Genomic DNA, 21,009 nt, shown 5'->3' with positions numbered 1-21,009 from the left:
TGGCAACTGTGTACTGCTGTGTCAACTTTACATTAGAAAATGTCTCATAAGCTGCTTGATAAAACATACAATAAAAACTACTTTAAATACTTTATATATGATTGAAATGTACAGTGTCTCAGACAGTTCTATAGTTAATAAATAATATCATACATCAGCATTTAGTGCATGTCGATGGTCATCTTTTTTTATTCAATTTAAAAGCTTAATTAGAAAATACTTAAAATTCGACAAAAATATCACTGAGAAGATATCAATATTGATTTCGTAATTCAAACAGGCATTTACTGTAATCATCGATAATGAGCAAGGAAATGTCAATAAATAGAATCAATCTTAAAATAAACGCAAACATAATTAAACTGAGTTGGAATAGTGAGGAAATATAAAACAAACATAAAACAAAATCAGTAAGAATTCTATTCATTTCAACTATTTCATCTTTACAAAGTCATCAGAGAAGGGCGTCTTCCTTCCCCCAGACTTTTCCCATTAGAATAAAAAAAAAAGAGAGATAACTTTTTAAAACACTGATCTGGCTTTCATCTTTTAATAAAAAAATAACCCCATATTTTCTTCCTCCACATCACTTAAAATGCAGGTCTTTTCTTACAGTATATCTCAGCTAGAATGCATATACTTGACAGCTTATTTCAAACTTTTTTTTTTTGAAGATAAATTCATAAATTAGCTCTTTCTGTAGGAACTCTTCTTGACCTGTGTATGATTTATAATGGGCTTAGTCATCGGGCAATTTCTTTCTATTAAAGTCTCCTTTTGTAGTGTCTGGCTTTGAATGCACTTAAAATAAAGGTAAAAAGCAAATGAATGACAGTACATGAAGGACGGATCCATTAGGCATAAGTGGATGTAAAACCTTTGCAACATAATGCCTGAAAGAGGAGGTCTGGGCTACAAGAGAGCAATGATTCGTTGAGTGTAAGGATTTTTGGTGTCAGGTGCAGGCAAAGAAGGTTCACGCCAGGTTCTCCCAGCAAGCATTGCTTCTGAAATAGGCTAAAAGCGCCCTCTTGTTGCCTTTTTGTTGTTGCAATTGCACTTGTTAAAGCTCTCAGGGATCAGGTCTGAACTAGAGTTTATTTTCTAGCATTATGTAAGATTTCACTGACTGTGTGTGTGTGTGTGTGTGTGTGTGTGTGTGCAGACATGTCAACATGCACTGCAATTAACCAATCACCTTTCCTTCATGTTCCTCTTATAGATTCATGCCTCAAAACACTGGATGCTGTCACCTGCTAATCTCGGTCTTCATGTCACATTCTTTCTCACTTTTCGTATCACGTGGCTAATTAAAGCCAGTTTTTCCTGCTGACACTTGACAGCCATGACTGGAGACTTGTGATAGAGTAATGACCTTTTGACTGGAGTATGTTCAAACACTGCTTTCTTTCTCTAGCTGGACTGACAAAGAAAACTGTTTGGTCGATAAATGATGCGACAAAACGCAAGACAACGAAAGGCATATTTGACATACCTTTGAGAAATAACAAAAAGAGATGAATATTGATTATTTGAAAATGTGTAGTTTTGTATCTAGAGGTAAGTTGTTGCCATGTTACAGCAATCCTTTCCAGTGCAACCAAGAGAGGAAATAGTTCCAGATGGTTCAAACCACTTCACTGATGTCTTTATGAAACAGCCCATAAAATGTTAGCTTCTTTCCGTTTGCTAGTGCTGGGGTTTTACAGAGTGGAGTTAGGATTACATGAAGAGAGGATAATGCATTTAAAGTGAAGGTTTTGCGACAGTAATGACTCAATGCTAAGACAAAAGGACTAAAATGAGGTGGCTGTTTTTTTCTTTCCTTCTCCTCTCTCTCTTTGTCTCTCACACTTGACAGTTTCTACCATATAATGCAGCTATTTGTAACAGTATACTTTCTCTGACTGACGTGATTGATATGTGATGTAACACTGTGACAGATGTCTACTTGACGTAATGGTGGTGGGTGGAAGACATACAGTACAAATACTGCTTCCATTGCCATAACACCCCATTGAGTTACGTAGCTACAAGAGGAGGTAAAAACTACTCTAGATTCATAGCTCTTTGTTTTTGACTGGTGTACAGTAGGAGCCCTACATCTCCCATCTTTTCCCTCTGACACCTGCTTCAGAGTAAAGTTGCCCTCCTGCACTGACTATGAATAAACTTTTACCACCTTTTTCTAACCTAAAACATAAGTGAAAAAACTGTGGTCCTGATCAGCATCTATGGGCAACTTCACCCCGCTTTCACTCGGCCCTTTCAGTGTTCCTCCCTGGTCCAATCAGTGTGTGAGTGCGCCAACCAGTGTTCTTGTCACGTGTAGTTTTGTCTATCAAAGCTGCGGAAAGCTGACGGAGTGGCCAGCTTCCTCATGGAGAGGCTGTCAGTCTTGGCTGTTTCAGGCCGTGCTCCGGACTTGCTCCTGAGGAAAGGGTTTCTGGTTCCTGCCAGACCCCGGTCCCCCGACCCAGACCCCCTGTCTGCCCCCAGACTCTGTCCCCTCTCCATCCTCTCACTCACCGACAGGCTCTTCCGGTGCGGAGGGGCCAGCGTGAGGGAAGGATGGGAGTCGTCTGAGGAGCAGCTGTTTGCTCGCTCCAGCCTGGAGTAGGGGGAGCAGAGAGGGGCCCCACTGGGCCCGCCGAGGCCCCCTAGACGAGGGGTATCAGGGGTCGGAATCAGGTCCTCAGGGTCCTCTGGATCTGACTCAGTGTGGCTAAGCTCCGCCTCTCTCTCCGGGTGAGAGGAAGCAATGTCTGACGGCTTATCAAAAGGGAATGAGGTGGATCCTCCGGGGGAGTGCGAGCGTTCTGCGGGAGTGTATGGAGCGGAGACACAGCGCGTATCGATGCAGTCAGTGATGCTGGTGTACTCGGCAGCTTTTACCTGGACTCCTGCTCCCAGTCCACTGTAGCAGCCTCTCGGTGTGAACATGAGGCTGTGGGACTTGACCAGAGGGGGCTCATCCAGGAACGCCGTGCCCGCTGTGGAGAGGTAGCGGCTGCTTTTAGAGCGCTCGAGCAGCCCTGCTGAGGGAGGCGGGGATGGTTCCAAGTCCCAAGGAGGTAAAGTGGTGTCTGGTAGGAGGTGGGCTGAGCACAATGACAAATCTGCCGCCGCACTGTCGTCAAACATGGCTCCAGCTGTTCCACTGCTGCCCGCTCCGCCCTCCGAGTGCCTGTCGCCCATACCGCTGGTGGCGGCGCTGCCGAAGTCCCGGCCTCCCGGCAGCACCGTCTCCATAATATCTGACTGCAGCGAACGCTCTCTCTGGAGCGGTGGGACCATTCGGAGATGATCCAGAAAGACCTCCCCGGGCCCCACCTCCTCAGAAGTGGAGACATAGATATCAATGCACGATGATGGACGGTGCTGCTGGGAGACCGACAGCGTCGCCAAGGGGAGGGGCTTAGACTCCTTGGGGGCGGCACCTGAGGACACTGATTGGGAGCTGTTGGCGCGATGGAGACTGAGCGAGCGCTCTTTAAAGAAGCTCTCGGCTCGTTCCGCTCCGCTCGCGCGTTCGCTGCCGCGGCCGACATAAAACGAGTGGCTCCTCGTCCGTGCAGCCATGCCAGTGGGAGAAGGAGGCGACATGGAGCCCTCAGCTGTTCCCTCCAGTGCCTCCTGCAGGCGGTAGGCATTCCCTTCTGTGCTGTTGAAGCTGCTCTGACGGAGGATGTATGCCGCCTCTGGGCACTCCCCCTGGCGGAGCATGTACGCCGAGTCTGTGCAGTCAGAGGAAGTCCTGGAACGAACTTTGTTGACCTCACCGCGCTCGACACCCGTGACGCGCTCCAGCGCTACGGCTATTCGTCCAATCAGCTCCTCCATTTGGGCTAGACGGATGTCAACGGTCTGCAGAGACGCCTTCATGAAGTGTTCCCTTTCATTGACTTCCTCCAGACGCATGGCCATATTCTCCACCCTGGTAGAGAAGAAAGGAAAGAAAAGACATTAAAAGCACTGGAGAGGTGGGAATAGCAGGGGAGAATGGTGGAGAAAAAAAAAGGTTCCCTTGAAACATTTCAGATGTGGTTTTCTTTTTGTATCTTAGTTCTGTTGTGCTGTGTGCATATTGCAGCATGTAGGCTATATTTACTTCTACAAATGTGATACACCCCGAGTCTCCGTTTGCAATCTTACTGGATCCTGGCCTTTAATAGAAAAGCAAGTTTGGAATGAACAACAGCTAAGATGAATAGAGCACGTCCTGAGACAATAAGGGCATGGATGGATATCATAGCTGCCCTTAATAATCATAAACAATAGACCTCAGCTGCCACCCCCACCCCATTTATTGTTGTTTGTTTTTTCTTGCTGTTTCTTTCTGGTCATTGTATTTATCCATATCCGCTGGATGTGTTGTGCCTAAAAAGAGAATAAACATTTGATCACAAAATAAAGTGTAAAATGTAAATGTGCACCGTAACATCTGAAGGCTAGGTTTCTGTTCTGTCACATCCTCTATCTACCTGGTAGACAGAGCAAAGGACTTATGTATATACTCATTTTCCATGGGCTGAAAGTGTTAGGTAGAACGCACACAGAGGGTTTTTTCTGTGCAGCTGTATGTCCAACCTTTCAGAAGTGACTCTGATCCTCTCATCGTTAGAGGAGTGGAATCGGTCATCTTTCTCTCTGAAGTACTCTTCTATGCATTGCTCCTCGAAGTCGTGGACTTTCTTCAGCTCCTCCTCTGTGATGAAAAGTTCTGCGAATGAAAGAGGAAGTGATAATGCCCCTGTGTCATATTTAACTGTTTGATTCGTAGGGCCCTATTTTAACGATCTAAGCACATGGCGTGAAGCACATGGCGCAGGTGCGTTTAGGGCTTGTCCAAATCCACTTTTGCTAGTTTGACAGCGGAAAAAAAGGTCCGTGCGCCGGGCGCATGGTTCAAAAGGGTTGTACTTAGTGTCTTCATTAATTCATAGGTGTGTAAGATGCAATAAACCAATCAGAATGTCATCTCCCATTCCCTTTAAAAGCCAGGCGTATTTGTACCTTGGCGCATTGCTATTATGATGGCGGATTTGCATATTTTTATTTAAATTTAATAATTCTGCATGTCTGTGCTGCTGCGTTTCCCTGTGTGTGTGTAACAAGCATAGTGTGTGCGCGCTGTGCAGGAGCCTAGGCACATTTGACTAATTTGCTGTTAAAATAACAATAAAATGCTAGTGACTTTAGACCAGGTTTTTGTTGGTCAATGGCACGATCACTTCCCCCCCTGACTCAAGATAGCAATACACCAAGAAGTGACCTGAACACACCTCCCTGTAAGACCAGACATGGGCGCATAGATGGGCGCAGGTGCATTTGCTATTTAAACGACGTGGGCGCTGGACCTGGACCTCATTCTTTTTTAAGTGGTGCCTTTTATGTTCAATTCAATGTTCAATTTGTTCAATAAAAGAATGTTAGAAATTATTTCTTTTTATTTGTTTTAAATTCACCAAACAATTTCTTGTATTTTAGCAGAATACTGAAAGCAGCAGAAAGGCAGAACTGAGATACACTTTAATATCTGTCTATTTATCTGAAGTTATATAGTTATCGTGACATTTAACAACGTTATCGCATATTTTCCGTGCAGCCCTAAAATCCAAAATATATACAGCACTGTTACAGCACTACAACAGAATATTTAAAATAATTCCCAGCGATGTGAATAAATCACAACTCTGAGATTGTCCAGGTTTTTCTGCCACTCACTCAGGCCGTAGTCCCGCTCGTCGTCGTCATGCTTGCGCCAGCGGCAACACAGATGCTTGAGGACCATGGTGATGTGACTGAAGATGATGAGCGGCGGAGGAAGGACTGGGCGCTCGTGAAAGGTCATGATGAGCTGGTAGCGCTGGAACTTCCAAACCTGGTTGGAGATGGACTTCACCTCGAAGAATGTATTACTATGATGACAGACAATGACGGACAGAAATGCCACACCGACCGAAAAAAAAAATATTACATCCACTGAAAGCTGAAATAAAATGAATCAAGTAATCAGCGGCACGAACCACCAGACCAGTGGTGTAGTCTAATGTATTGTAGTGGGTATACTGTACTGTATATAAATATATTGGCCTATATATATATATATGGGCCAGAATCTGCCTTTGGGGGAGGGGGGCATATCATAGTGGGGGGTCTGGCTGTCCTCCCCCAGGGTTATTTTGAGCGTCAAAGACTTCATTTCCTGCATTCAGATAATATTATTATTAATAATTCACCAATTTACGGTGGAAATACATTTATTTAGCCTATGTGAAGAAGAAAAACACAGATGACAATTCGAAATATATCAAAAATATAATGGAACGTATGTTGTTACGTGTCATTGGGCATATTTAAGCGGATGTATGGAAATCCTGGAGCTTTCTTAGTGGGTATACTGCGTATACCTGCGTATCACGTAGACTACACCACTGCACCAGACTAATGAACAGTGTCTTTCCCAAGGCCATTCAGACTCTACATCTACACACATTCATTTTACTGATCTGTGCAATACTGTATTATTAACAACAGTGCAATATATGTATTATTATTATCCAGGCTTTCCCCCAGGAAAGTTGTTTAGCCCGGTGGCAAGAACACGGACGACTTTTGTATTCTTTTCAAATGACAGTTTATGTGATTTTCTGACGTGTCAGTAACTTGCAGTCAGTGGCGCATTCTTCTATCATGTAAGTAAATAAAGTTATGCAATGATGTTTAACGCCCTCTGAGTTATAGATAATTCCCTTCACCCATCGTCCATAGTAGCTGTGGCCAGTCACAGACTGATGGCAGCATTCATGTAGAGCCCAATAGTTTCTGTGCTAACAGAATCATGGGCGGAATCGCGAAATTGAGAATTTAAAAAAAGCTAAACATAGATTCCATTGGGCTCTACACTGTGCTAAAAGCTAACTTGAGATTTGAGATAACTTTTGAGATTTGGCCAGTAAAGCACTTTGTCTTTGCCTGTGAAAAGTGCTATAAAAATAAACTTTACTTACTTACTTGAAACTATGACTATGTCCACGTTTATAACTCAGCAGCCCCACTGTAAGTGTAGTTTAAAAAACGTATTAAGAATACATAAAAAACATAATTCCCAGTGGCTTAGGTCTGCAACTTAGGCCTGGTGGGCCACCAGGCAAGCAATACACTGGTGGAAACCCTGTTATCACAACCTACCTGCCCTTGTTTTATGATGAATGTTGTTGGTTTTAGGTTCTATACGGATGTGTGAAATATAGCTTATTTCAAGCACAGCTGGGAGGGACATTCACAATGTTGTTGTAGTTGTAATATAATAACAATAAAGGTTTCTTATCTTATATTATCTAACAAAGATCACAATCACATCAGATAGTATACAGATTGATTGATTGTTTGATTGATTAGTTGGTTGGTTGAGTGATGAACTGATTCCTTCACTCAGCATGCTAAGAGCAGAGCCAAGTTTGGTGATTCCCCGTAGAACTGTTGAGAGGACTCGGGTTTATATCATGAAAAATGCTTTGAACTTCGGATGTCAGACATAATGTCACATCAGATAATACATGACAAACAACGTAAGGTGGTCAAGGCACACGGAGCACGGCTATACAAAAAGATCATTAAGAATAGAAAAAAAGGGTCAGTAAAGATAAACAAATAAAGAGGTTTGGACATAATACTTGGTGAATATTGACTGGCCAATATTGTAACAGTGTGGTGTTTATAGTTTGTACGTGTATGCGTGCATGTTTATATATGTGCATATATATATATAAGTGAAGTATAAAAAAATAGAAAAAGGGGGCAGGACCAGAAAAGTTTATTTTTTATTTTTAAATTCTTCCTTCTCCTTTCTGAACATGGAAATCCTTATTTTAATCAGCTACTGGAATTTTTAGGGTCCGAGCGCTGACAGCGGCGAAGGCCCTATTGGAAGTGAAGGAATTATTCTTTTTCCCGGCAAATGAATTGCCTTTTTGAGGGGCTTAACACATTCAAAAACTCACCAAATTTGGTGGTCGCATCAAGTCTGGTGAAAATGTATGTATTTTAAGGGTTTTGGGAATAGGCGCACAAAAATGGCTCGCTAGCGCTCCCTATAATATTAAAGAAATTGAGCCCCTGCAGTACGTTTAACGTAGACTCACGAAACTTGGTAAACATATGTATCATGTCAAGCCGCACAGAAAACGTCATTGGAGCCATACCCTAAACCCCACAGGAAGTCTGCCATTTTGAATTGAAAGTTCGAAATTAGTGCGATTTTGGCCATTTCCACGTCATACTTTAACAAACTCCTCCTAGAGATTTCATCCGATCAACTTCAAAATTGGTCTGTACCATCTTAAGACGTTAAAGATGAAAAGTTGTTAAAAGAAAAAAATTTCGTCATAGGGCGTGGCTGTGGCGGGGCGGCCATTTTGTGCGTTTCGCCATCAAAACAGGAAGTGGGTGTAATTTGAGTGTACATTGTCCAGTTGGCTCAAAACATTTCAGGATTCATAAGAGCCCAACCCTGAGGACAAATAAAGGCTGATATTTACTTAAAGTCGTAGCGCCCCCTAGTGGCAACAGGAAGTAGGCCTAAAAGTCAAGGTGCTATACTTTAACGAACTCCTCCTAGAGATTTCATCCGGCGGACTTCAAATTTGGTCTGTACCATCTCAACACCTTAAAGATGAAAAGTTATTAAAAGAAAAACTTTTCGTCAAACGGTGTGGGTGTGGTGTGGCGGCCATTTTGAGTGTTTAGCGATGAACAAAGAAATTGTTGTAACTTGAGTGTATGTTGTTGTATCTGCTCGAAATCTACAGGCCAATATTTACTTTTGGTCATAGCGCCCTCCGCTGGCAACAGGAAATTTGCCTTATATGACAAACATCATCCGATTTACATGAAACTTATAATGTGTGGTCGACATGTGATACTAAGCCCCCCCCCCTATACTTTAACCACTCCCACTTACTCAGACCACGCCCCCTTTCATACCATTTGAACCGTTTAAGGTAGAGTCTTGTGTGAGGTGTCATTGAACTCAGCAGAGAGTTCCTTCTTCATTGGTGGTTTGGCCCGCCCCCCTGTGCTTAAGCCACGCCCCTTTCATAACATTTGAACCGTTTAATGTAGACCCTTGTGTGAGGTATCACTGAACTCAGCAGAGACTTCCTTTTCAATTGGTGATGGTTTGACCCGCCCCCTATAATCTAGCCACGCCCCTTTTTACAGTTAATGAACTGAATGACGTAGAGAATATGTTTTCTAAGGATTTTGTTTGTGTTGGTTTTCTTGCCTGTACATGTTCTGATTTATCTTTTTTTGGTTTTAACATGTTTAAAATAAACTAAACATATAATAAGAATAATTGGTGAATATTGACTGCCCAATATTGCAGCAGTATGGTGTTTATAGTTTGTATGTGTATGCGTGTATGTACGTATGTATATATATGCATATATAAGTGAAGATTTTTTTTGTTACTAAAGTTTAAAAAAATAGAAAAAGGGCGTAGGACCAAAAACGTTTCTTAAATTTTTCCTACTCCTTTTTGAACATGAAAATCCTTATTTGAATCAGTAACTAGAATTTTGCAATATGTTTGCTGAGGATTTTGTTTGTCTTGGTTTTCTTGCCTGGACTCAACAGTACATGTTCTTATTTATCTTTTTCTTTTTAACATGTTCAAAATTAACTTAATAAACAAATCTAAAAAAAAAACCTATGGTCTGTTAGAGGAGGAAAAGCTAAAATGATTTGATAGTTTACATACTTGAACACAGCTATGAGTAGGTTGACCAGCAGTATGTTGGCCACCAGCAGATAGCAGGCCATGATGGCCGGGACGATCCAGGCGCCAGTCTTACATGGGGGCAGGGCCACCACCCCCCCATCGTCCGTAGTGATGTTCTGACCACAGGGGGCTGCACACCGCCACAAAGCAAACACACACATACAAGTCAATACAAGGTAAATTATGCCAATACTGTAGATAGAGACTTGAATCCATCATGAATATTTTAGTAGAAATATGTAGATGCACAACAAATTAGAGAGACATGCAGACACATGACATAAACAGAAGACAAAGTATAAAATAAAGGTTTGAGCAAATTAGAATAAAGAAAACAAAACAACCAAGCACAAATTTACACTGAGTTAAAATGTACAACAATAACAAAGAGACAAGCAGACCTGAAAGTACCAAACAAAATGCATGACTGCATATTTCACAAACAAACAAGAAGCATAATTTGTCTTTATGCTTCTTAAAGAAGGGACTGGAAAGAGTGGACACTATAATGGCAGCGGCTCATGTTCAGAAATGTGCATCTGAAAACAAAATACACAAAGAAAAATACATTCATCACGTCTCATCACAATTTGTGTTCCCAATATATTTTAACATGCAGTCGATGTTGAAAAAATATATTGTCACATATGTGTGCCATAGCTTCGTTCAGCGATGGTTGAGTGCTCTGAATCAATTGAAATGTATTTAGGATACATAGTATGTTTTTTCCATCTGTGATGGTTCAGTTGCTGTGGCTTATCTGGGGAACATTCAGCATTTGTTCTGGGTTTGTTTGCCTTTGAGATTCATTCTAGTCATGCCCATCATTGCTTGATGTTCAATTGTTTCACACAATGCAGCCCAAAGACAGAGAACTGAAGTAATTTTTCTATTTTTCAAATTTCCACCTTCAAAAAAAATTTGGATTTAAAAACTCTGACAACTGAACCACGTGAAAAAACAGATTACAGATGATGAAAGGTGGCTGATAAATATATTCTCGTGTGTATTTATGTGTTTTATTCCTGTATGGTGTGGTATTTGTGGATTCATATGTCAATTTAAATGCTTACTTATATTATATGTTCTGCTATATTGGTATTCGTATTTTTGGCAATGTTGCAATTGCTCCAGTGAGAAGCTGAGCTGGCATAAAAAAAGGGAGGGTGATATGGTTTATGTGACAGACGGTGTTAACATGGCAGGGTCACTTCTTCAAATGAAACTAATTCAAAGTCGGGGAACAAAATGAGTGGAACATCAAAGGAATATCAAACTTTTAAACGTTGATACTTCCTCTTGATGTGACAGAACAAACAAAGAGCATAAAAATATCAGAACACGTTTGAAAAGTGCTACTGCCACGTAACAGTGCCATTTGCCAGCCAGTGCCAAAGTTAGTCAGGGTAAAGTTGCTTACAAAATATAGCCTCAGGTCAAGCTACTAGTTGGTCAATCAAAAACATTTGGAGAGGATAGGCAGCCTCATTCAATCAGGCTGTCATACAGTTTTAATAAGCTTAAACAAGCTTCTGGTATTGAAAGAAAAATTCCGTTTAGACACAATAACTGACCCGAGATACCAAACACATGAGGGCAACTTTAACCTCAGAGCGTGTGGAGCCGCATGCACACTTTTGTCTCAAGTGGCCTCTAGTGGTCAGAGTGGGCATGACATGGTGGTAATGTGAGGATGATGAAGGAGAGGTGGGATAGGTGGATGTGATTAAATTGAGGTCTATATCTGTTGATTTACTGGGGTTTTCACTGCACTGGGGAAAGTGGGATGGACCACTACTACGCCAGGTTCCGTAAGTTCGTAAGTAATTTGCGCCCAGCCAGAGTTTTTCATTCAGCCTGTGCTTTAACTTCCTACTATGCATATCTGAAACAAAGAATAAAAACATTATTTCAGATCTCTTCTCTTTGGGCCACTCCTCACATTCTGAACACACCATCATATATACAACCATACAAAAAGACAACAGAACACTTTATTGAGTCAAATGTCACTTTGTCTACAATGATATAGAATAACGAAGGGGCAAAAAAAAAGATCAGGACAAACTGAAAGTTAAAATGAATTTTCCTCATGTAAGTCAGTTGACAAAAAGACTCTGCAGATATGGGGATGTCAAAGCAAAATTTGTCAAGAATTTCCCCTATTATCAATGTGATGCAAGTTGTCATGTAGAACAGTGTTTTACCAGTTACTGTATGCGTTATAAAAGGAAATCTTCCAGTAATTTGTTAACCTGTGGAGGAATGACTGAACATTTAATTACACGTATTCGGTCATATTGCTTTCATTTCTCTTCAGAGTCAGCAACTATCACCCCCACCCCCCCGAATTACTCCAAATCAAGTTTTTTCAAGAGGCTGGGGACACTGGCCCTGAACTTACGGTCAATCTGGTCGGCAAACACCTCTCCGTAGATCATCCAGTAAGGCATGAAGAAGATGTTCCTAGCTAGCATCCAAGATGGGTCTTCATTAGGGTTGAGAATGGCCTGACGCGCCACCCCAAAACTCATCAGCACCACCAACATGATGATCACAAAATACATCATGTCGATCATCTGACAGGGAGGGGGGATAGAAGAGGATCGTCAAAGAGAGAAGGGAAAGAAATGGGGTGCAGTTGGTAAAAATGTTATGTATAGAATGGAACAATGATAAAAAAGAAGGATTGGATAAAGTGAAGAAAGCAGCAACGAGGCAAAACAAGAGAGCAGGGCTGTCTGTAAAAGTTTGCTGAATGATGGTCTGCATGTGATTTGTTTTATTACTATCCCTCTCAGAGTCTTGGTTGGTCAAACATTTTTTTTAAATGCACTTAATTTAGGTTTATCCCAGATTGATTAAGAAAGTTACACTTCTAATTTATATTCCACAAGTCTCTGTAATTTCTTTACATAACTGTATTTTCCTTTACATCATAATTATCCTAATTCATCTAACAAATTTATTTTCCAAATAGTTTTAGTAGCTTTTTATTGTTTTCACGATGCTTCTTCTCTGTGATGTTGTTTTGTTTTTTTGTCTTTGTAATTGACTCGATGTCCTTGTGAATGAGGTTCGCCCCTCAATGATCTCTCTTGTGTATAAATAAAGGTTGCTTGAATGTATATTTTTCGATGCATTGTCTTTCTAGGAAGCTGAAACATATCTAGGAAACACATTGGAGCTACAGTTGTCACTGTAATTATTATCACTTTGTCAAAATGATACGGTGCAAATTATAACATTTCGGTTTGTTCATAAAGACTTTGTAAAAAAGAAGATGGCCTCCAAGTAAATGGTGGTACTTCAGCATTTGGCTGTTATTTACATTGCAGTACTGGTTTTTCAAATCTGCTCATGGTGCTGCAACATCATATATGTAAATTATCTGACTAAGTCATTGAATCCAAATCTCTCTCTCTCTCTCTCTCTCTCTCTCTCTCTCTCTCTCTCTCTCTCTCTCTCTCTCTAACTAATTGCTGATTTTCATATCAAAGAGCGATGGTGTCCAGTGGTATAGTACACAGCCCATGTCAAAGAAAGCCGAACATCACACAGATCCAAATTTGAGCCTTTGATCCCTTCTCTAGATTTGTCTTCATATATGTATCAGGGGCTCTGATCATGTGCTCTTTGAGATCAAACAACGAGGTTTAGAGGCACAGAAGCTCTATCAGGACCAATCCTGCACAACACATACAAATTAAACTGTTGTAATCACGGGACTCCGTATGAATCATGCTGAGTAGAAGTCAGAAGGTAGAAAAAGTCAGACATAAATGAAGAATACATAATGGGGAAGAGGAAATATGAGAGAAGCTGTAGACAGAAAAGACACACGCACCCACACGCGCACACACACACACACACACACACACACACACACACACACACACACACACACACACACACACACACACACACACACACTAGCACCCCTGCCTCCTCTCACCATCTTGCCAATCATCATCACATAGGGACCCAGGTACTTGTTGACCCCAAAGATGTCCAGCAGCCGGATGTACCAATAGATGATGTTGACGCAATAGATGACCCGCCCGTAGCTCATGAGCGGCGGCTCCTGGAGTCGCAGAACCATGCCGATGGAAAATATCAGGATGGCCATGAGGTCTGTGATGTTCCAGTACTCCTGAAGCCACACCTTCACCTTCTGTAACAACTTGCCCGGCTCTGACATCAGGATCTGGGCAAAAGGTTGGAGGGAAATTAGTTGAGAAAGGAAAGGAAAGATGAAGATACTCAAATGCAGGAATAATGTAAATATATGTGTTCACAAGCACAGAAGTTGAAGGGAAAATTGACCCCAAAAGTGATTGAAATCGAAGAATAGAAATGCAACCCATCATAACCACCATTAGAGGGCAGTATTAGTTAGCCAATCAGGGCATCTCGCAGATGTCTGAGGAGGAATTGTTGTGCAGCTGAGAATGATATGCCATAATGATTAATGCATTTCATACACTTACAGTACAAACACAGCCACAGAGTGAGGCTGATACGATAGTCTCATATGGCCACATGTATTTCCTATTTATTCTGTTTTCCCATCTCTGTCTCGTGCCTTTATTTCCAACCTCCCATTCCTTTCTATTTTCCTCTTGATTCTTTCTTTTGCTTCCCCTTGAATGGTCGCACCACAGTTTTCCTTAATTATGATGAGCTCTTTGATGATATGGACATGGTGCTTAGCGTCTGCCCTCCACAACAGAACTCACTGAATTTAACTACATTAAGGCGACATAATGGTTGTGTGAAAAAATAAAACAAGTTAACATGCTAAGTGCCTAGCTTCAACAAAAAAGGCTACACCTGATTAAAAGACAATCATTTATAAGGTGTTTGGTGTTTTAAGCCCCCAACATCGCCTTCCAGGCAGCGCGGCAATGGTTATGTTTAGGGTTAAGGTTAGGGATAGCTGCCTGGAAGGCAACGTTGGAAGCCTAAAACACCATCAAGCCATTTATGTCTTCCTATATCATGTATAATAATCAAATAATCAATCATATAATGACTCTCTTTAAATATAATGGCATGTATCAGTTCTTGACTTCAAGCTCCAGGGTGAAGTAGGATGGCCCACGTCGATGTGTGTCATGTTATCCTTTTGCTTTATTATTATTATTCCATTATTTAAACCACCTTAAATGAGAGAAGTGGTTTGTCTTCTCCACGTCAGTTACAAGCTCTCAGTTCACTGGGTGGTGATGAAGAATTGATTATCGTGTGTTCAAATTAGCTATGGATGCTGGTGCACATTTGCATGTAGCCACTGCTAGCATGCGTTGTACCTCTCTCATCTTCTCGATGCCGTTGGTGAAGATGTAAGCGATGACGATCCACTCTTGAGTAGAGGGCCACAGGTCCATCTTGACCAGGACAATGTAGTTGAACAACATCAGGTAGCCCACGTATGCCATCTACGTAAAAACATAGCAGGGGGAAATCAGCAAGGATGCATTTATGGCGACGTGCTGTTCCTGCAATAGCAAACTGTACATCAATAAAAGCCCATTTCTTTCTCTGCAAGCAAATTGGAATGAAAGGCTTTTGTGCGCAACTGCTCAAATGAAATAATTATTTGGTGAACTGACCTTTGTTACACCTCCACACTTGGCCTGAAAATGTCCATCATGTGTCTCCTGTGACCGCATCTATTTAAATCCATGTCAGCTATGCATGTTCGTTTTTCCTGCACTCATATGTGCACTGTGGCTCATCATGATCCAGACTAGATACACATTCTGATCACAATGCTAACCATATAAACATTAGGCCTGGACGACCTGACACAAATGCATTCAAAATCCATTTTTCTGTGTTTTCCTCATTCACAGGTCCTGACATTACAATCAGATATTTGTCGTTATTATATTTGTATTTGTATTTGATAAAGTGATTGGTGATCTTGTATCCTCGGAGTCCATTTAATCTGCATGAATGTATTCAACAGGGATTTGGACAGCTATGCAGAACTGTTCCTACCTTTAAATTTGGAACACAAAAAGCTTTGACATATTTAAATTATAAATTAAAGTGACTACAAACAAACTGGGGATGGTGTCTCATCCAGTCCTACTTAAATCAAGTATTCCAGTGAAGTACCGAGGTAAAGTGATTTTAATAATGTGTGACCGGGACTGTCAATCAGTCCCAAATGCACAGTGTGTGATAAGTTTAACTAATATTACTTTAAACGGGGCAGCCCTCTACAGTGGATGACAGGGTTGAATGCAAATCTGGTGATGAGGTAGAGAGCACACTTTGACCCAGAGAAAACCCAGCATCTGTTCTACCATCGCATTAATGAAAATCAAAGTAGAATATTCATTTTCTAACCCGAAGGGCAGAAGGGAGAAGAGAGGGGGAGAAGAGGAAGGGAGTAAATAGCCAGAGAAGAGAAAACGGGATGAAACAAAAGGCAGTGAGATCTCTGCTGGTGATGTTAAGGGATGTTTTCACTGGGAGAGCAAATTGAAGAAGGGTATGGGAGACAAAAGATCAGCTTATTTCAAACATTACCCGCAAGCTCCCAGGCAGATACTGTACAAAACACAAGCTATAACAGAAGACATCCACAGTTACAGAATCCAGATGAACAATGAGAAAGATTTAAAGACACACATGAAAACACTCCAAAACTAAACGCCAAATTAAACAATCTTTACTTCCTGTAATACTTAATCCAGTGGCAATATGCCATGACTCAGCGGATTCAGTTGTGTTTACACTGTTAATATTAGAGTGGTTCCGAAACCGATTATACATTGTTCATATTACATAGCCATATTTATTCTGCTCTTATAACACTGCTACATATTTCTTAACCTGCCTATGCACCACCTGTCTATACTTGTATATCGCATTGCACTTTTCTGCTTTTTTTGCACTTCTGGTTGGACGCAAACTGTATTTCGCTGTCTTTGTACTTGTACTCTGCACAATGACAATAAAGTTGAATCCAATCTAATCTAATCTAATCTTATACCAGAATCGGAAAATGCCTCAGATACTGCCTAAAATGCTGGTATTGTTATCGGCGAGTACGCGAGTCTATGCACCTAGCTGATTCTACGTAATTAAGCCCTGAATTTTTTTTAATTTTCCATTCAAAATAGATAATAAAAGAAAGTTATCTGGCATTCATTCTCTGTATGTATTTGTTGATGTTTTACAAAGGGTTTAACCTGAGCCAGGCCAAACAACAAAGATAGAAATCATTTCACATCCATACAGGGTAAGTAGAATACGGCTGTTAAAACATAATATGTACATTTTTTATGCATTGATCGGATTGATACTCGGCTGAAACGCTATCGGGAAAGAAACAAATGGTATTTGAACATCTCTGGATATTATAAAACCTCCTTGTTTGATTGTCGATCCCTTTCACTCCAACCCGTTCTCACTCCAAACTCGTAAAATATGGACATTTGGACAGTGGCTGTCAGCGTCTGAAGCGACGAAAAAGGCGTCCTTCAGCGTGTTTGTATAACGTACCGGGGAGAGCAAGCACCAACACGGGGTTTAGCGCATACTATGTAAGGCCGAAATTCCGCGTAGGGAGGTTGGTTGGGGTGGGGCGAATGAATCAAACACAAGACTTGTCCTGCTTGTCACATTTCCTAAAGTTGCTTCCTTCTTTAACCGTCCCGTTATTCCCGCGTGTCACGGAAGCGCAAGTCCATCCACAACCTTTTCCTAAACCCAACCGTCCCGTTCTTCCCGCGTCACGGAAACGTAAGCCCACCCACGACTATTTCCTTAACATAACTGCATCAAAAGGGACGCCAATAGTCCTGACCAAGCGCGTTTAGTTAAAGCGCGTTATATGACGCTAAAGAAGACTTTTCAATTCAATTACATTTTATTTATAGTATCAAACCATAACAGGAGTTATCTCGATACACTTTACAGATAGAGTAGGTCTAGACCACACTCTATAGTTTACAAAGCCCCAACAATTCTAGTAATTCTCCCAAGAGCAAGCCTTTACTGTGACAGGAAAAACTCCCTCTTAGGAAGAAACCTCGGCAGACCCAGGCTCTTGGTAGGTGGTGTCTGACGGTGCCGGTTGGAGATGTGATGAACAGTGGCAATAATAGTCACAATAAAGATAATGGAACAGTGACTACAAATGGTCATGTAGTTCATGTCATAGCAGGGCACTGCAGGGCGCTACAGGATGTAGCGTGGCACAGCAGAGCATAACTTTTAGCGTCAATAACAAAGACAAAGGCACCTGATCAAGCGTCCGTATTTTACGAGATGGGAGTGAGAACCTGTTGTTCACTCCCTCACTTGCCTGTACTTTTCTCACCCTGTTGCTTCCATCAGTCTCCCCATCTCTCTCGCACTAAACCTTTCCACCCCAGTAAAGCTGGATAATTACAGGGTGGAACAGGAGGCTAATGACAAGAATAGAGGGCACTGTGGTGGTAGAAGCTGACAGCAGGGAATCAGCAAACGATGCTGTTGCAGGAATGCAGTGATCACCGACAGTGCCAAACATGAAGCTGAGCATGTAGGAGGTATTGCCGAAGCCGACACTGACCGTATGGAACCAGAACTTGACGATTGGAGCGTTGTAGAACTCGTATATCTTGCGTCCCAAGGGGATGAGGCGGTGGCGTTTCTGAACTTCCTCGACATCCTTCTTTCTGGATGTTTCTGTGGTTACCTTTCCCAGCATTGCCTGGGTGAATGCAAACCCCACATGGAGCGAGGGAGGACGGAGTGAAAGGTGTGAGGGATAAAGGGAATAGGAGAGTGGGAAGTGTAATGGATTGGAAAGACGGAGGATGATGAGTGAGGGAGACACAGAGAGAGGATGGAGATGGGGACAAGTATGTGGAAGAGAGAAGGAGGGATGGGAAGAGTAGAATAACAAATAAAAAAAAGGAGAAGAGGGAGAGGGTTACATTGTGTCTACGGCACAGTTTAAAAATTCATAATCAAAGAAGCAAGCACAGGCAATGTCATCATTCCAAAATGTGAGATGTGTGTTTGAGGTGGAGTGTTGGGTGAAGGCTGGTAACACGGTATGACGCAGACACAGACACTCATGGATTGTGTCTCAGACAAACAGTTGAGAGACAATAGAGAGACAAGATAATGACAGAAAGAAGACAGAGAAAGGAAAAGATAAGACATAGATATCTCATTTCAATCTGTGACACATTTCCTTATCCATGAGAGAGGGTTCGGAGCCCACTGTTTTTATGGGTCATGGTCTTAATGTCAAAGCAACACCAGACCTCTGAGGGAGTTCATTCATGGAATTGTATTGTATGTCAAGAAGTATACTGCCCTACAAAGGCAAAGCGCAGTAACTACAAATTTGTTGAAAACTGAGTTAGAACCTGCATCGGACGTTTCTGACTGAAAAAATAAAAGAATATTATGAAAACAGCTTTTTGAACTAGCAGTACCTACAACACAGACCTGAAAACCAAAAACAGTATGGGTACTTTGACTGTGTAGTTACTGCACTCTGGCTATATCAAGTGAAAGCTAGCTTGTAAGACAGATAGCAATGCAGCGTTGTGGATGGCTAGCAGAACAAAGCTACTTGAGCAGAAATGGATAACGAAAAGACACTTGTGATTGGCAAGTTCAGTTTCAAAACGCTTCCAGATGGTTCTCTCGACAAGACTTGTGTTACTAGTTATTTGCATGTGCTGTCGATGAGAATTGAGTTACCACTGGAGTACAGCGAGTCTCAAATACCACGCATTCAAAACTTAAAAAATATCCCTTATAAAGTGGATTTAAAACAGATTAAAATGTGCGATTAACTTGCAATTCATCGCGACTTTACTAAGGGCAATCGTGCAAATAATAGCAGTGAAATGTTTTAGTCAATTGACAGCTCTAATTACAACCTTATTGTCTATTTGACAGTTTGCTGTCCAGTCTGAAAACATTAAACCCTTTCTCAACTTCACTGTTTAGTTACAGCACTCAGCCTTTGTAGGGGAGTACAGCAGACCTGGGCAAAGATGAAATGTTTGAAAGCTGGTCTAAATATTTGAAATACATGATGTGGAGTTGGTTTAAGTTGCCAGGTCACTGAATAGGTGATCACAATAGTGATAAACCACCACTAAGAAATCAAAGAAGAAATCGCCATCAGTAAGGAATCAAGGGATTTTCTCTTTTTTCCCCCCCCAAATATGTGAAACATATACAGCTACATGTTTTGTCCAAGGCACACACAGACAGGGCCTTCAGGGTGAACAGATTCAGATGCCAGTGTGTTAATCACACCATGCTCTTTACTGTACCGAACATGCACATTATCCGATTAGCAAGTGGACACAAGCTATGACATTCATCACAGTGTGGTTTATCTAAAGCATCTGAGGATAAAACAATACAATCTCCCTCTGTGGTGTAGCAGTCTGTTTACATCTGTATGAATCTTTGTGTGATTCATAAGTATCTGAAGGTGCATTTATACAGTCAGAAGCCAGGGCAATAGGAAGGGGCTCAATGCAAATGCATCCTCTGGTAGTGCCTCAAAGATTGCATGTGTATGACGGCCCATTTGCGCTGGCTTGCTGGCTGTGCTCAATGCAGATGGAGAGTATGTACAGTGGTGCTGAGGGGCGTTCGACTTCAGTTCAATCATGTAATGGAACAAACTTAGATCCAGTTTATGTCTTAAAACTGTCTTTGAAATTACAGCCTGGCTTTCAACACACAAACTGGTTCTTGGTATCGTCTCCAGAATTGATTGGATTGAAATGGAACGATTAACCCTAATCCTGCTGTACATTCATGTTTATGCAGATGGACCAACTCTTCCACTGTGAGCCGGGAGAAGATGCTCAGACTCTGCATGATTTGAGCTCTGCCGCAGCAGGCGGACATGTGGTTATATAATGCAAAAGCCTGGGCCTCCCATGCTCAGCAGCCGACATGCTGAGTGGTATGCTGCGGCAAGCCATCATCACGATGGGAGAGAGTGAGGGGCAGCAATCGGCTAGCATACGTACTGTACCTCAATCAGAACTGAGCTAGAGAGAGGGAGAAAGAGAGAAAGAGCTAGCGAGAGAGAGAGAGAGAGAGAGAGCTAAAAGCAAAATAAATAAAGAAACAAAAGGAGCAAAGAGAGAGCTGGGCAGAGAACAAGAGGGACCATAGAAAAGGCAGAGAGAAATAGAGAAGGACATAGCTGGAAGAAGAAACATACACGA

At 41.7% G+C, this 21,009-nt stretch overlaps 1 protein-coding gene across 2 annotated transcripts in view; it reads right to left on the bottom strand.

The window, feature by feature from the left end:
• Positions 1 to 2,302: 2,302 nt before the first annotated feature.
• The window catches only part of trpm3 (transient receptor potential cation channel, subfamily M, member 3), a 156,539-nt gene continuing 137,832 nt past the window's right edge, over positions 2,303 to 21,009 (bottom strand). The window contains exons 18-26 of one of the 2 annotated variants that reach the window (XM_078249837.1): positions 18,363 to 18,503; positions 15,100 to 15,228; positions 13,743 to 13,994; positions 12,192 to 12,366; positions 11,544 to 11,672; positions 9,767 to 9,917; positions 5,728 to 5,921; positions 4,591 to 4,723; positions 2,303 to 3,937 (exon numbers count right to left, since the gene is read on the bottom strand). In XM_078249837.1, coding sequence (XP_078105963.1) covers positions 2,323 to 3,937; positions 4,591 to 4,723; positions 5,728 to 5,921; positions 9,767 to 9,917; positions 11,544 to 11,672; positions 12,192 to 12,366; positions 13,743 to 13,994; positions 15,100 to 15,228; positions 18,363 to 18,503 — 2,919 coding nt within the window. In that variant the 3' untranslated portion in view covers positions 2,303 to 2,322. The remainder of the gene's footprint in view (positions 3,938 to 4,590; positions 4,724 to 5,727; positions 5,922 to 9,766; positions 9,918 to 11,543; positions 11,673 to 12,191; positions 12,367 to 13,742; positions 13,995 to 15,099; positions 15,229 to 18,362; positions 18,504 to 21,009) is intronic. The other variant, XM_078249838.1, reaches the window with a different exon arrangement.

The sequence above is a fragment of the Sander vitreus genome, chromosome 5 (assembly GCF_031162955.1).
Source record: "Sander vitreus isolate 19-12246 chromosome 5, sanVit1, whole genome shotgun sequence".
NCBI classification, from domain to species: domain Eukaryota; kingdom Metazoa; phylum Chordata; class Actinopteri; order Perciformes; family Percidae; genus Sander; species Sander vitreus.
This window is presented reverse-complemented; position numbering and strand designations above follow the sequence as displayed.